Source organism: Ylistrum balloti, unplaced genomic scaffold (genome assembly GCF_031769215.1).
Source record: "Ylistrum balloti isolate Yb309-2 unplaced genomic scaffold, AGI_CSIRO_Ybal_v1 Utg370360, whole genome shotgun sequence".
Classification (NCBI taxonomy): domain Eukaryota; kingdom Metazoa; phylum Mollusca; class Bivalvia; order Pectinida; family Pectinidae; genus Ylistrum; species Ylistrum balloti.
The window spans coordinates 351241-369299 of record NW_026782255.1 but is presented as its reverse complement, the minus strand read 5'-3'; the positions used below and the strand labels follow the sequence as shown (position 1 = coordinate 369299).

The following is an 18059-nucleotide window of genomic DNA, read 5'->3' as shown; positions in this document are numbered from 1 at the left end:
CAATAAGTGAACTTAGCACAACCGCATGAGTAAAAACTTATCAAACCTTCAGCGTTGTAGTGCATTTCATAACTCGTTATGGCTATAGTATATGTTTTAGAGTGCTTAAAAATGGTTAAATGAAAATGTGTGCCATATGGTTTTCGTTACATGGTTTCGAGTTTTGCAAGAATTCCGTAAATTCATAGTCTAGGTATCTTTGCTAACATACGGTTTTACTTTGTGAGAGGGATGAATGCCGCCTTTTATCGTTACAATGATATTCGTCAGGGAGACAATGCTTAGCGAGAGAGGAAGTGTCACGTGGAAGGAAAACCAAAACTGACTACTAGTAGATTAATGCGTCATGTTTCAAAGACTACACGGTTACCTTCATCAGACAAATGACTGGTGTGAAGTGTACTAGCACTGACGTATGTATTGTATGAAATTAACTAAACTTACATAAACTTATGTAAAACTTCACTAATTAACTAATGCAAAATATACGAATAAAGGGGTTGGGATTTTGTGTGTTAAGGCTCCCGTGTGCCCTCCAAATAGATACTCATATTTACAATCACATGTATACAAGTGTTGTTGATCACGTGTCATTCAAGAGTTCTGATGAATCAACTCAAACAACGTTAACAGAGTACAAAACAAAATGTCGGATACGAACATTGTACCCTGTCTCCGTAAAAGTATTCAGCATTTTCCCGATACATAGGTCCATATTTCTTTGGTTTTGATACAATAAATCCAGCTTATTGGTGGGGTAGGATTTGCCATAAAAGGTATTTTGTATAAATTGAACACCAGCTCATTTTGAGCAATTTCTATGAAAGACAAGTTAAAACGTGCAATAAGTATCACAGTTACGGTTTGCTCGAATTCTATCAAAGTACGAAAATCATATTCGCTGTCTTAGGTTACCAAAAACAAACAAAAGCCTGCTAAAACAAGCGTGTTTTTTCTAGAATATATATTCAATATCATTAAATAAGTAAACGAATATAGAATCTCTCTCTCTCTCTCTCTCTCTCTCTCTCTCTCTCTCTCTCTCTCTCTCTCTCTCTCTCTCTAATATCTATAAATTAAGATTTATAGCATTCTGAAATCTTAAATCTAAGCCATGATCCGATTTTTATTAAATGATAGACATATTAACCAGTAAGACATCTTCAAGATCTTTTGAAACAACTACACCAGGGACACAACCATACAGTGTTTGCTAGAACAAAATACTCCATCTAGTCACGTGATCACCTTTAGTCTACTATATATCCGATTACTTGAGCAATGAATTAAATAATAACGCCTTATTTGCTAGTGGTACTTCCGAATATCGTTGTGGAATAAAAAGAAAACACTGAAATATGAAACTGTAAATTTGAAAATATTTTGGTTTGGCTTATTTTTGCAAAGGCAAGTAGTTCGCGGTACACTGATGATGATATACCAAAGACCCCATGGACCTTTTTATTTTTTAAAATATATTTTATAGGTTGTCCCTTAAGTTGTTCAAAAAATAACTCCCATATAAATTTTAATTGCTTAGTTAGCAGAATTATATTGTTTCTGAAGAATGTAATTTGATAAATATTGGTTTAAGAGATTTACACAGATTCCCACTACGTAGTACGTACATTTCATTTTAATTTTATATTCATTAATATGTTTGCTATTTATGACGTCATTCAATTTTCTGCCAATAATTCTATTTTTACAGAATATGTTGACAAGATCAAAATATTAGTTACAATCAAAATTTCTTTAAAAATTATGTACCTTTTTTTCTCTTTTTGTTTGTTTCATAATTTTATTTTCTTTGTTAAAGTTAAAAGTGTTTTTGTATAAAAGATTAAAAAAAATATTAAGCGTTAGCCAGAGAATACTACTATAAATAGCGTATATACAAAGTGATCAATTTGACTTTAGGGAGAAATAGCATGAAAAATTCATGGGTACACAAGAAATCGTGCCGTTAAATTTATCGGTATGTTTACAGTGTATTAAGATTCCCCTGATTGCTAATAACTAAAAATATCCATCACATACCACCAATCACAAAAGAGAACATGACTTAGATGCTTTCTGTCCTTGAGGCTTATTCATTCCCTTGTATTTCACCACCTTAGTTCTCTGGCTGTGATTTTTGTGTCGGGACAAAAACTCCGAGATGAAGTTGCTTTCATCATTGGTGTTGCTGACCAGCTGCAATAACATGAGCCGTCCGTCCTCACATCCGATAAGGAGGAGATCGTTCACGGTAACGGTAAGGGAAAGTGGGATACTGTGGATCGGACAGATGTTGATTGTATTCCCTGTCTTGATATCACCGACCAACAATAAGGATGCGTAGACGTTCAGCCATACAGCTACATGTCCATCATTGCTTAACTTCGGACTAGCTTGATTACTCGGCTTTTTTGGATAATCTCCATCAGGATCATATTGAAATTCAAAAGTCATTTTTTCAAGGTTGTATAAATTCCTTGTCCTGTCAATACCATAGCGACCATCCTTACACATAAAAAGTCTGGTGGGGGAACAAATACTCCCTTTTCTCTTGACTTCGCCTGACCGTATGTCCAAAATGATCAACGACTTTGTGTCAGAGCCTTCATCATGCTGCTGCAGTAACACCAAATCTTTTTCCTTCACGAGGGACTGAGTGCAACTTGAAACAACTCGTGGGAAGGTTAGTCTCTTTTCGCCTGTTTCAATATCGTAAACAACAAGATTTGACAAATCAACATCACCCAAAGAGGTAGATTCTGATATGACGATGTTGTCACTGGTAGAATCGAAGAACATGAACATGTCACCGACTAACGCTGCCCCTAACTCCTGTGTGCGTATATGATTTGATTCTGGGATGCTCCAAAAGCTGACCTGAGCTATACCTGAATTGTTGACATAAACAGCCATTTTGTTGTTAGCTAGTACATAATACTTTACCAGGAGACTTGACAAGGGAACAGAACTCTGTAAATGACCAGTAGCGCTGCTCCACACCTTCAGGACTCTGTCAGAACTGTATTCTCTGAGAACGACATTACGTCCATCTGGGGTTATCACAGGTTGCATCACCTCATAATCTTTAGAAATGTAGAACCTGATACAACCACCAAGAATGTCCAAGATGGCCACCTCATTCGACATGTTCCCTCGGATTACACCAACTTCCCCATTCTCCGAGGCGTCCAGATAACGCGGTGCAGTTTTGATTGTTAGAGGTTCAAAAGACGCTTGTTTCGACACAAGTGAGGAGATTTGCCATACTGTCACAACATTATTCCGTTTGTGTGTTGTGACTAGAAAGTCTCCGTTTTCAGACATAACAGCCGCCACTGTTTTAGAGCGACTGATTTCCATGCTCTGCAGAACCCTACACGTTTCCGTATCCCAAACAATAAGATAACCTTCGTATGCAGAAACAAAATATTTTCTGTCCGGTGTCATGTGTCCGTCAAAAGCAAGAACTTTGTGATCGGGTATAACGTCATTGGGAATTGCAAATACATGTTTCTCTCGACCAGACTTGTAATGTTGAATAACAAATCCATGACTTGTTGTCAATATAAGGTTTTCTCCGTCCAACGAGAACTTCGCATCAGTGATAACGTTAGATGTCGGTTTCCTTTTAGTTATTCTTCTTTCAGAAAGAACATTTCCAAATTTCTTATCATTTGTCTCCAGACAAATAACTTGGAAAGTAGAAGAATCTTTGAAGACGACAACTGCCTCTGTACCTGAGGGATCTGCTATAACTTTCCTTGGTTCCTGTTGAATATCTGTTGCAGCTACATCTTCTCCCGTGTCGATATTAAATAATCTTAACCTTTGAGTCTGCTTCTCATGAAACAGGACACCATTCTGATCAGGAAGAAGAACAATGTCATCTGCTACCACACCAAACTGTGATACATGTTTTCCTGTTTGCCGATCAAACAGATCTGCTGAATGACCCCTGTACATGCAGACTATCTTTGTTTTCGTCACGACAAACTCCAGGCTGTCTGTAAAACCAACACCAGGGTAGGCCTTTTCCATCTCCATAGTGTTAACTACATTTCCCGTAGACATGTTCACCACAACTATATGGTTTCCCTGCTTCTGATAGCTTGAGTAAAACATGGCCAGATTCTGTTCGGAAGAGGTTGTCATAATGTTAAGCTTGACAATGTCTGGATCCAGCAGCTTGACTTGTTGTTCTATTTCTCCAGTTGTAAGGTCCCACATTACCAACACATTCTGTTCAGCTAAAGCAATGAGATGAGACGAGTCGTTGGACATCGCCACAAGAGATGAACCAAATGGGATACCCTGATGTTCAAACTTAAAGAGGAGGGCTTCTTTTGGAGTGTTATAACAGGTTTGGTATGGCAAAGTTGTCTTGTCTGACCGAATTCTGTTCAAACATTCTTCGACCAAGAATTTCTCCACACTGTTTTTAACATCAGACAACAGCGGTAAAAGATGGCCAGAAATTTCCATAGCAAGGGTATTAGGATATTTCGCAAGTGTTGACTGTGCTGTCTTCAGAACTCGCTGAAGGGCTCCATCCTTATTCTGCCTTGACAAAAGGAAATCACTTAAGAGCTGCTGTACAGATGTGGCTGTAAGTTTTGCTAGTAACCAATCATAATTGAATAAACACACACTCCGCAATTCAGAGTTTCTGTCAGCATTGATGAGGTGAAATGGTAATTTGTTGAGTTTCCGAAGATTGAATCTCTTCTTCTCTATTTCATCCTCTTTAAAAAGGAAACTGATTGGTTGATCTGCAACTTTTCTATCTGCTTCGCTGTTTGGTGAGGTGAGGCCCAACTTCTTACATTGGGATTCACTGTAATTGAAAGGTTTGGGCTTATTGTGCCAAGTTCCGAGATAGTAGTCTGCCAGTAGGGAGTGAATTTCCATGCTAAACTTTGAATCTGACAGATACCGTTTTTCAGCAGCTTCGTAGAATTGGCGATGATACCAGAAGAACACACGGCTATCATCAGCTTCTTTGTCTACTAGATAACTGGTGATGTCATGTCGTACTCTTACCCAAAGAACGGACGGGATCCTTCTGAATGGTGGAACATGGTACTGAAATACATCTGTCAGCAATGTGTCATCTAGGGAAAGAACGTCTTCCAGTTCCGCCTCACTGATACCCGACTGAGAAGCAGTGATGTAGGCCAAGGTTCGACTCACAAACACTTTCCCGTGTTTGGTTTCCAGTCGCAGCAGTAGGGAGTTGATGATCTCCGGTACAGTGTAAGAAAGTGTATCCATAGAAACAGTTGTGTAGGATTTCCATGTCAGAACATCTTCAAAAACTAACTTCACATACAGAGGTAGACTACATTTTTTGAAGGCCTCCTGGACATAATCAAATTGTTCATTACTCAAAGTCCTGTTCCTTGAAAGCAGCCATGTTTTCAGGATCTTTGTACTCAGATCCTCTCCAAGAATTTTCACCATAATGAAACTGTCGGGCATAAACAATGACTTCAGTGAATTAATGATGTCGTTTGACTCTGTATATGTTGATGTCACAATCCTTACATTCTTCCCAAGCTTTTTGGGTAACCATCTGAGTTTGTGAGCCCCAAAATCTGAACTCAACTGATCTAATGAGTCTAACAGAATGACCAGTGGTTTTGAAGAGTGATCTTCATACTTCTCAATTAGGGATTGAAAGAATGCAAGGAGTTTGTTGAATTCTGAAGGTATACTCTTCAGATCACCATTGATGTTGGACAAAATTTGGGTAACAAGACTCTTCAAGAGGCGCCAGAGATTGCTGCTAGCTGGAGAAGTACCCAGGAAACGAAGGACCACAATCGCTTCTTTCTTGTATGTAAACGGGACCTAAAAATAAAATTCAATTTAAATTCCTCCAAAATTATATTTGCATATTATTATCCAGCTAAATATGTGGAAATCCAATTACAAAATTTATCACCCATGCAAATCTTTACAATTAATTAACAAGTCTATTATTATAAAAGCAGTAACCCAATGGAAATCAATACAAAAATCAAAATATTACAAAAGCAACCACAATCTACTTGCAGTGTTTTTATTGCCGCAAGTGCATGAAGCATCCGTGTCGTCTAAGCTAACAGTGTGAAACAGTCGCAATGTTTTTACAGTTTACAATATGTGGTACAAATATTTGTTTTAACAATAGTTGTAATAATTAATTGATGCCTTACAAGTTGAATAATACCCACCTATTTTGGTAGAGAGGAAGTTTTTTTTTTTTTTTTTTCATATACATATATATATTTTTCAGAATGAAATAAGACTGTTAAAAAACAAAATAAACACCATGTAAATTGAATAAAAAGAATTCCATGAGAAATGAATCCTTTTTGCCAAGTCATTGGTATAAAACTGAAAAATCTTAATCATTATAAAACTTTACAGGATACTGATAAACCTATGCTTGCCCAGAGACCATATAGTACTTGTATGTCTCTAATAAGCCATTCTCAAAAAATATTTTTGTTTTTCTTCTCATGTACAAATTCTGTTTACAATCCATGTTATGTTGTGAAGACTATTCATCATCTATTCTATTAATACATTTTCCAAACAACACAAATTTGTTATAGTTTTCTGGTTAATCATATCCATCAACACCCGAACTAAACTTTTTTCTTTCTTTCTTCTTCAAAATTAACACAAATTAGCTTCTCCTAAAGTACCAAACAATGCGTTAATAGTTTCTCCTTTCACTACTACATCTAACATTTTAACAGTTTACCTGTCATTAATATCTGTATGCTTATTTTATCTAGAACTTCTAATCATGTAGTACCTGTCGAGCCACCTCGGCCATAATTGAAGTTTTGCCACTGCCCGAGGGTCCATAGACTGTTAATGGTTCATCAGAGTCCCCACAAAGGTAGGTGGCCACTTTCTCTAGAATGTCCTCTCGGCCATGGAACATGGAACATCTTTCTTTAGCCATGGTCAGATGCTGGAGTACCTAAGAATGTTACAAGATAAAAGGGTGACCTTCATACTCATTTGTTGGTGGACTGTTTGAATAAGCTGTGAAAGCTTAACTTTATAATTTATAACATTAATAGTAACTGTAAATGTAATGAATACTTAGCAGCACTTAAGTGGTCAAGGCTTTCTGTTTTTACAGTACTCCCTCCTTCGACCCCACAAACCATGGCAACCCTGTTTCAAACCCTTGTTAAAGCACAAAATCTGTAGAGGAAAGGAGTAATGAAAAATGTTTGAACTAGAAACATTCAGCTGCTTACCTCTATGTACAAATCATCATGGGCAAGTTTGAGTTCCTCTTGCACAGCTTTGTCTATAAGTTGCTTGACCCCAGTGTAGAATATGTTTCCAAATTCACGCAGGTAATCACTGTGTTCCTCTTTGTTTATGCCGTCTTTCTCACTCCAGTTGACAGTTTTCCTTTGAAACATATGATTTAATCATCAAAATTAAATGATGAGGTTGTTATATATTTACCTGCACAATGACACCGGTAAGTACATTTTTTTTTAAAACTGAAACTAAACTTGAATGTTTATAATTATCTAAATGAATTCTATTTTTGTTAAAATTGTGATAGGTAACAAACAAATTATAACTTTACGTGTTATGAGCTTACTTTGAAATGTTGGATTTTTCCATTTTGCTTAAAACTTTTTCATCCCTCAGGTTGGAGAGGATTTCCTGGGCTTCTTCGTCTATTTTCTCCTGGTTCACCATATCAATGAAGCGCCAAGCTTTATTGTGATTCAGATGAGATTTTATGTCGTCAATGATTCGTATGAAACACAAACAGTGGTTACTTGGCTTTGCAGCAGCCTTAAGTATCCCCTGCAGTACCTCTTCTTCAGTCACTAAAGTATAAAAAAAATTAATTGAGACATGTATTGTTTAAGAATATTATCCTATGTATTTATACCCTAAATATTCCTCCAGGGAACCAACATAATATCCGACTTCTGAAAGTCAAGGGGACGGGCTTCTAAACGGACAATAGCATTTGATGTTAGATGTAATTGAACTTCAATATATATGGGTGGGTTTGTTATAAGACATGCTATTATTTCTGTTTATTGTGGAACGTTACTTCTTTTCACTCGTGTACATGTATAGCATTATCATTAAAAGTGTGTAATGCTTTGTGTACATGTATTTAAATCTGCTGAATATTTCCTCATGTATTCTGAAACTTTTTTTTCAGCATTCACTGACTTTAACAATTTTACAACGAACAATTTTAGGCAGTGAGGAGTTGCTTAGTAACATGGTTTTACCTGACATGAAGTATTTGTGTTTTTCTTCGACACTTATTTTCCCATTGTCAAAGCAATGCTGACTGGCTGTTTTAAGTAAATGCCTCAAGTTCATCTGTACAGTTTTCCATTCATTTATAGCATCACCTGTCTGGACATTGAAAAAAAATTATAGTTCATTAACAAAGCATTCACTAAGTCTTACATAACATACATCAACTACAGTCTAATTAGATATCATTTGTTTCAATATTGATCTAATGTAGTACACAAAGTGGATTACAAAATTATCATAGTGACTTATCATGGATGGGATGAAAGACAACTAACTACACAGCGGTGTCAACCATACTAATGTATATAAATGATCAAATTCCTGTGTTTAGAAAATACATGTACAATACATATGTCCTTGTTTTTATACTCTGTAATGATTGAACTGATTGGCTGACCCTGTTTTTATACTGTGTTATAATTGAGCTGATTGGCTGACCTTGTTTTTATATTCTGTTATGATAGAGCTGATTGGCTGCAGTAAGTGTACGGGTGGTATACAATTGGTGTCCTGTTTGTACCAAACATCCAGCAGACTGTGATCCTGTCCTAGTGCTTGTAGAGCCTGGACAAGGTCATCAAACTCCTTACTGGGTATAGATGATTGCAGGTGATGAAATCCGTGTTTCTGGTTCAGAAATGTCTGCAGCAACGAAAAAATATTTCATTTGAAAACCTTTATAGATATAATTTTAGACTGTGTTTCAAAATTTGAAATATTTATCCTACAATATTTTTTACCTTTTCATCTTCTAAAAAATATCTGTCATGTGTCTTTATGTGTTCAATATAATTTACAATTGTACTAATATATGAATAAGATACCTGCATGTGCAAGATAACATTTGTTATGAGTTTACAATGTAAAAATCTACTAGTTCTGCTTCCTGGTGCATAATTGCTTGCTAAAACTCTGCTGTTTTCCTGTGATTGTATAATCCTTATACTAGAGAGAGCCATAAGTATAGCATACATGTAACAAGATAATTATCCTAATCTCTTTATTTCCTACTCTGTTTTTCATTTCTGATGCAGTTCAATTTAAAAAGTGAAACCAAGAATACCAGACAATATTTTCTTATAAAGACTTCAAGGTGGCTCCCTTTATAGTAAATATCTGTGATAGCGAATACTTTTAGCATAACAGAGACAATTCATTGCTGCAAATATTTCCTTTTGAACAAACATTGCTAAATCTCAAGGTGGCTCCCTCTATAGTAAATATCTGTGATAGTGAATACTTTTAGCATAACAGAGACAAATTATCACTGCAAATATTTTCTTTCGAACAAACATTTCAAAATCTCGGAAAGTTCTTACCACAAAATTGGGACCAGTGGACAGCCTCTGACAGTTCTGTATTTCCTGAAGGCACAGAGAGGTGGCCAAATGATCATCAGCTGCATCCTCTGGAACTCCCCAGCGCATGTCTACAACCTAGGACAACAAACACTGCCATGAAACAGATATAAATTGATACCATCAAAGTTTATTGGTACAATTATTGCTTCCTAGAAAGACTTAAGTAAGAGGTATAATAGTTACATTAGTTTCTGTTTCTATGCGGGTGTCATATTACATTTGTATCCCTTATCATAAAAGTCCCCGGATACATTTTCCCCCATCATAAATGTACTTTCATGATAACCAGAAAAAGTATCCGGATACATTCATGATGGGAGATATAAATATATAACACCGGTTACCTAGGTATCCTCTATGACATCACTATAATTGTCATTTCTCCTGTAGTTTGATTGAATATTAAATTAGATTACCTGGTATTCGAGTCCATACTTCTTCCTGCAGTAGGATGTTAGTTTGGGGTGAACTTCTTCCATCAACAAATTTCTTTCCTCTCTGGTATCTGCATTCCATCAAAAAGTAAGAACAATTACAAGGATGTAGGTAATGAAGTTATAAATGTAAAATGACTTGAGTTTTTGAGCAGTTATCATGTGTCCGACATTAATTTCCTTACAAAATGTACAAAAACGACTGGTACAAAAACACATGTGTATGATCGAAGGGTCTTGTAAATTCATTTCATATTAGAAAGGAAAACAAAAAATGTCTGTTTGGTCTGAAAATTACTTGGAAAAATTGCAAACAATTACTGAGTAACAAAACATTAACAGTATTAAAATAACATTAAACAGAAGACAAGGGAAGATGTACACATTGTATTGTGTTTATCTATGGAATAGCTCATAATGCGAAAAATCTTGAAGTACAATTACCAGGGTATAAGCCCTAGGCCTGTCAGCTTTAGAGGGTAGCTGTATATTGTTGGTGGAACAACAGACTTTTCAGAGTTTATATACAAATCTAAACACACATGTTGTATGCAAGCACAATGTTTTTTACAATGATTGTGCATATGCAAATCTTTTATTAAAAGGACATAATTATATTCACAAACAGTTTCATCAGGTCTGGATTTAAACCAAATCCTTAATTAGTCACGTCATTTAAGCACTAGTTGACATTCAATTAAGCCTGGTTCAGGCTTCTGTTATGTACTGTTGTGTGATAAATTATATAGACAACTGTACCTGTGAAAGTTGAACTGATGAAGATTCTCACGACCCTTGAGCTGCGGTAGGGAAGATCTAGCATCGACCCGCGTAGGACAGCCCTCACTCTTTTCTCATCCATTGATATTTTTTAATGTGTTGCAACTTCTTGATAGTAGCACAGTGAATTTGGACCATCCATTTTTGTGCACTAAGTCCTCCCACAGGGAAGAATCAGAAATATAGTAACATTATTTCAGTTCTTCTGTCTGCTTTTAGGCGTAGTTCAACCATCTGTCAAATCAATTACATGCAAACTTTCACAAGGATGCAAACTTTCACAAAAATGCAACAGTCGAAGGTCAAAGGAAATCAGGATTCGTTAACATTGATCATTATCAATAAACTTTATAAATCATGCACCTGTATTGACATTTCTCTTTACCATTCAACAAAAATACATCTTATTTTATATCGATATCATTAAAAACAGACTTTATCTCACACCAATATCTGCTTGAGCATTTTTCGTAAGAATGCTTCAGTAGATGTTTGGCCTTGTGTCTCTCCTTTATTGGTTAAAGTTTAATCCTATATTTCAAAAGCATTCATGTGTAGAAGTTTTGAGTACATGTCACCTTACTAGTCTCTGCTAGTGGGAATTTACTTTTAGTCAAGTGGTGGAGTGTCCAGCTAGAGACCTAAGGGTCACTAATTTAAATCCCAGTGGTAGCAGGGTGTTTTTTTTCATTACTCCTTTCTATTACACAAGTTTACTCATTTCGCAATTTATTACGATTTATGACGATACATGGTGGATGCAGGTTTGCTAGCCTCTATGTCCATATCAATTTCAATACAGACGGCATACAACTGGGCACTTCTTTTTAAAACTTTTATATTTTCCCATCATTTTGAAATCAACTGGTTATAAAAACACATTACACATATTCATGAAGCCTTATTCTACAATTACAATACGAGAAATCAGAGTGACAATGTGTTTACATGTCAATAATTATGCTTGTATTGCAGTTTTCTCTTTATAAATGATAATCTTTAAAAATATGTTTATTTGGCTCCCATGACTGTGAGAATGTATCATATAAAAGTTTTGGATGTACATATGTAACCCTGGTAAAATACTAGCCGCAATATACTTCTCGGCTAGGGAGAGCTTCTCTTTAGCTCGATTGGTTGAGCGTCAAACTAGTAAGCCAGGGGTCCCGGGTTCGATTCCTAGCGGAAGCATTGAGATGACAAATGACCTCTGCTACATTTGGCGCCCATCTAGGAACCTCGTTCCGTGATAGTACATTCTACTTATTTTAACACGTGTTGTGAATAGCTTCTTTTGTCAGTTTGGGTGGGAGTACATGAGGTTGTTGAATGATATCTGATGAAAAATAAATAAATCAAAAGTAACTGGTTTATACTAATAAGCGCATCACTTGGATTCGACGACGTCTCGAGAAATCAGATAAAATATTTTCTGAATGATGCCTTACCCCATAGATTCGACAATAAAATGTGAACTCTCTCCCTTACAGTTTGCCTCTTTTATATTTAAGTTTAATTGCAGTTTTTAACTGGTCTTATTAAATCAAATTATTACTTTTAACATATTTGAAGAACGAGAATTATCTACTCATAACGACTGTCATATATCAAAAACAAACAAATACACGCACCTTACCATGTTTCCTTCCAACATTGCTAAGGTAAACATGATTTGGGTTTTGTATCTTCCAGTTCTAAAGAGTTCTATTACAGGTAGGAGTTAACTCCCCTGTTTACGAAGATGGCGTGATGGCGATTTACAGTGTTTACATCATTAACAAAGCCGGGGGGTTGATATACCAGTACGACCACTCCGGCGCTAGACCCGAGGTGGAAAAGACATTTAGCTACCCTCTTGAATTGGTGCTTAAGGTTCATGATGAGAAACTTGTCGTAGCATTCGGAGAAAGAGATGGGATCAAAGGTGGGCGTGCCGATTTGGCATGATCAGATATTGAGTTTTGTTGGAATCGATACACGGGTACCGGTCACAATTTACTTTTTCCCTGGTGCTGACAAATGTTTCATTATTAACCCACCCACCCACAATCTGTAAATTCACAGTATTATGACGCACGTCTGAATGATAGAATGGTATTACACTTCAAAAATAGATAATGCAGAAACACGCGTTCGATCAGGGTAAACCATTTACAAATGTGTGACTCCTGTTATTTTAAGTAATATGCATTACATTTATATTTTACATTAAGATTCCTGTAGTTAATCGCCCTTTGTTCGCGATAGTGGTCCATCCGTTTTCCTCCGACTCTCTATTGTCCCTACTTGTGCATTGTCTTTTTTACAATTTTGATTTGTTGAGAAGTATTGCATGGATATATGAGATTCTCATATTTCATATGTTGGAGGTTTCCTTTTTTCCCCAATTAAACATTGTTTACTTGATTTATCTTTCTCTAATTTTATGTCTTCCTTGGTCCCAGGATGTTCAAGACAGATCAGAAATCAATATGGCCATCTTGAATTTGGAAATTATTGTTTGTTATCACAATATATTGAGACGTACTTAATGAATCATTCACAATATTGATATGTCATTATGATAAGTTATCCATGGTCTTTAGTTGTACATTGTCTATTTTGAGCATGATCAGAAAATCCTAAATCAACATGCCATGGTTGACAGATGCCATATATTGGATTTTGACCCATCACTATTTTTGGAGAAGAAAAGGACGGATTGCTCAAAATGCTTTCAGTAGAAAGTTGGCCCAGGTCCTTAGTTTTGTACGTGTGTTTTTCACTTTAAGATCAAAATAACAGAATAACAGACATGTTTGCAATATTCCAATACTAACATTTATTTACAGTTGGACATACTTTACTGTCCGTGAATGGTGTCCCAGCAGAGGGACGCTTTTTGAAGAGTGATGGGAGAGATATTATGGATATTATTGCTGCAGAAGAAAATTTCCCCATCAATCTCAAGTTTGGGCGAACAAAACTGACCACAAATGAGAGAATTATGTTGGCCAGCATGTTTCATTCGTAAGTTACCTATTGCTTTAAAAAGTATTTTGTCTTCTTTTCTTGTTGGGTACAAAGAAGGGCCATAGTAGCTCAGTCAGAGTGTTAGACTTTACAACTTTTTATGAGGATCCAAAGGGTGTGGTTTGACGTCCCTTGTCCATGACAGTTTGTGTTTCTCAGGAAGCTGAAATAACAGACTGGTCTTTGCTGTTGTGGTTGTGTCCTGGGGCTAACCCTTTACTCCAATTGCTCTGTATAGCATTTGATGGGCCTCCTGTATGTCTTTCAGTAAGGTAGTCACCGGCTAATATACAAGGAGAGCCCGTTTCAAAATGACCTTGGCTGTTCATTGGCCAATAAACCAAGCAAACAATCTCTTATTGTTTGGCTACATGTTTTTCGCCATTTAATTCTTCTTGTCTCTAGGTAAAGTAGCCTCACTAATGAATACAACAATTGTCCTACAACTCAGTCTCTGTTTTACCCAAGCCTATTGTAATGTATACATGTTTCTTGGCATAAGTGGTCATAAGTGGTGTACCTGTTACCTGTAAATGTTGTGTACTATTTATAGACTGTGCACTATCAAGTTCATAGACAAAGGTTGTATCTATTTATAGACTGCTCACTATTTATATTAAATACTGTGTACTATTTATAGGCTGTTTGCCATTGGATCTCAGCTGTCTCCAGAGCCAAGGAGCTCCGGTATAGAAGTCTTGGAGACTGATGCTTTCAAGCTGCACTGTTTCCAAACCATGACAGGTAGGTCTATTCAGTCTTGGAATCTGAATACAAAATATACATCAACGGTTTCATGAATACGGGCCCAGGTGTTCCAGAAGAGTAAGAATTAGATTTACATCTCTTATTATGGATGGTGAGTGACCTTCACAAGTTACTGTAAGTATCGAGAGATCACTTGATACTTTATATATAAGTATGGCAAATAATGTTTTTTTGGTATTTTAGGTTGTGTGGAGTTTGTATCCTCATTTAAAATTACGTAAAGTTTGGTATGTCACAATCATAAAGTTTACAAGCAGGTACTAGTTTTAAGGGTTCTGACTATCTATCCACAGATTTATTTTGTCTTGGAATTGGACGTGACTAAAATAATAGTAGAATCAGGAAGAGATAGATATTCAGAACCCTTTGGACTAGTATGAGTACGTGATCCACATTCTGTATTCGAAATTACAAAATTACCATATTTATTCTATAAATAGTCCAGGGGAGCTGTGTATGACCTCTAACTTATTAAAGACAATGAAATAGTCTTTATTGCTAATTCTGATAAACAGATGTGGGCGGGTTAATAATGCTTGTATATGGTATTAGTTTTATAATTAAGAATATGTATGCGACAGGTATAAAGTTCATCATCTTGGCTGACCCAAGACAGATGGCTGTGGATGTACTTCTAAAGAAACTGTATGAAGTTTACTCCGACTTTGCTCTCAAGAATCCATTTTACTCTCTGGACATGCCCATAAGGTAACTGTACATTTATATCACCATGTTGTGTGTACATTTCCTCTTTATTTACTAACATTAGCCATACATTATGAGACTGGAGTGATAATCAAAACTTCTTTATACAATTTAACTGTAAAATCTAAATTTTGCAGATATATGTACATTCTGTAGATGGCTTTTTCATTATCAATCACAAGTTTGGAGAACAAAAAAAAAATAAACCTCAAAAGTTCAATTTTTGTCCAATTCATTGAAAAATGATAACATGTTAACCTCAACACCATATGTTTTATAAATCATATTAATTAGAAATATTGATAATGAACTATAGGTTCTGTAGTCAGTGTGTCTTCAATGTTATTTGATATTTTTATTTAATGTTATATAATACTCTATGTATATGATAATCAAAAAAGCTCGAGAAGCTCCAGGTTGTCTGTCACAATGGTCTTCAATGAAAAAAATTGTACTTACCAAATACACTCATTTTCTTATCTCGTGTAAAGTAAAAAAGGCGTAAAAATGGTGTATATATCTATCTACATGTATATTATAAGATTTGAAAAAAACTCCAACATTTTGAAGTAATAAGACAATAAATGCAGGATACTTGTATATGTAGACTGTGTTTAATAATTAACCAGCTTTACTATCAGATGGTTTTTTTTATTTTCCAGGTGTGACCTGTTTGACACTAATCTACAACAGGCAATAGACCAAGCTGAGAGACTTGGTGTCAACAATATATGATCATCTGTTGAAATACTTCCTCTCAATCCAAGGGTTAAACAATATCTATTCACCAATGAGTATCATGAAAGAGTCTAGTATAGTATAAAAAAAAAGAATTTTAAAGAAAGCTTTTCTAGAAATCAAAAGATGTTTTTACATCAACCCGGCTGTAGATTCTAGTTCTATCTTAGCTAGCAATCAGTAAATATTGATGGGCTTTTTTCAGGCGAGTCTAGAACACCAATTTAAAAATATTGAGAGATTTAAAGTGTTCTCAAAATTTGATCAAGTACCACAGGAAAAGCACAAATCCAAGACTCAAATTTCAGAGTCCAAAAACTCTCTGGGCAGTAATAATATTTGTGCTGTAATTAAGTATGTCAGATGGTTTAGAATTGGTGGCAGATTTTATTTTCCTCCATTAATTTTGTGAGACATGGAACTGTGCAGATTTGTTTAATCCTTGTATAGATAATTTATTTCTCACACTTGATCTCACAAGTCAGGTCTGAAATGATTCACACAATAGTTTATATCAAAGAAGATGTACATCTAAAACGGACCCTAAGTTAAGTAAGATTGTATTTGCTGGAACAACAAGGTGATCATTTTAAAATGAGTGTGAAGGTCCTTTTTTCTTTTCATGTAAAGAATTTATCATTTTCATTAAGAGAGAAAGATAGAGAAAGAGAGAGAGTGAGAGAGAGAGAGAGAGAGAGTGAGAGAGAGAGAGAGAGAGAGAGAGGGTGAGAGAGAGAGTGAGAAAGGGTGGAGTAAATTTGAAATAGATAATGTAATCTATCACCTCTGTGTGATGAAGACAGAAAGATCTTGGTTAGAGGCTGGCATATTCCAGCTGGAGCATGAAGCTATGTTAAGTGATATTCATTTTAATTTTATGTCCATTAAACCTTTATTTCTGTTTTGATATAATGTGAATTTTCTTAAATGCTTATTTCTTAAATAAGGTAAATATTCTCCAGAAGGAAAACACACAGTGCTCATATCTCATCACATCATCATTATGAAAAATTGAACTTCTAAATATATTGGTTATGAAACTTTAACAGAAGACAACACTTCCTCATATTCTAAATATGAGATTGAGGTACTCGATGCTTGGTTTTGTGAACTGTGGAAAATAAAATATTTGATTTCCTGGCTTACTGTTACATACAGAGGATGAACACTCACTTAAACAACCTCCATACTTTATGGATAATTTCAAATTATCTCAATTTGATGAAGAACCACCATGTGCATAATTTCCTTCCATGAAGTCAAATTCATACTTGAAACATACAAGTTGCTTCTTTGATTTTAAGTAAGCATTTATTTATGACACAGATTTAACTTTTTAGAATCTGAAAATTTATCAGACACTTAAAAGATAAAATCTTTTTAAAAAGTTATTGTTATTTCATGTTGTCTTTGAAATACAAAGTAATGAGATGTCATTGAGTGAACTATTTTGAAGTTACAGAGTCTCTGCTGGTGTCAAGTTGTATATGGATAAACAAGGAACCACCAGACAATGAGACGCATTTACAAGTGAAACAAAATATATCATATTACTAAATGAGATCATTAGGGCGACCATGAAACACTCCAATAGTCATCACCAACACTGTCATTCCGAAAACCTGTATCGCAATTTTCTCGAAAGATATCAAAAGCTGAATTGGATGCAGCTCTGAGGGTTACATTCTGATCAGAATTGACCCATGTTTCAAAAATCTACTTCTCAAAACCCACCTATAATAGAAACATGCCATTCAAGGATGAAGGGATCTTAAGATGCCAGACCAAAACTTTGAATTTGATGACCCCAAGATGATTTCTATGAGGGTTACCAGAACAACAACATTTATGAAAGTCAGATGACCTTAAAAGCCATTTGGCCTGTGTTTAGATAAGTCTGAAATTTAATATGGCTGCCAAGACTGCTATATTGAAAAAAACACACATTAAA

At 35.5% G+C, this 18059-nt stretch overlaps 2 protein-coding genes across 2 annotated transcripts; one reads left to right on the top strand and one right to left on the bottom strand.

The window, feature by feature from the left end:
- Positions 1-2046: 2046 nt before the first annotated feature.
- On the bottom strand, positions 2047-10967 carry LOC132553842 (NACHT and WD repeat domain-containing protein 2-like). The gene is given in 11 exon segments (XM_060218125.1): positions 2047-5358; positions 5516-5577; positions 5580-5850; positions 6806-6976; positions 7263-7422; positions 7622-7856; positions 8277-8406; positions 8749-8952; positions 9630-9746; positions 10088-10176; positions 10865-10967. Coding segments are annotated over 11 exon segments (4854 nt in total).
- A 1665-nt stretch (positions 10968-12632) lies between these two features.
- LOC132553852 (trafficking protein particle complex subunit 4-like) lies at positions 12633-17499 on the top strand. Its single transcript, XM_060218135.1, has 5 exons — positions 12633-12809; positions 13717-13894; positions 14538-14641; positions 15247-15373; positions 16033-17499. Exons 1-5 carry the CDS (start codon positions 12635-12637, stop codon positions 16103-16105), a joined length of 657 nt encoding a protein of 218 aa, XP_060074118.1. The 5' UTR covers positions 12633-12634; the 3' UTR covers positions 16106-17499.
- The last annotated feature ends 560 nt before the right edge of the window (positions 17500-18059 follow it).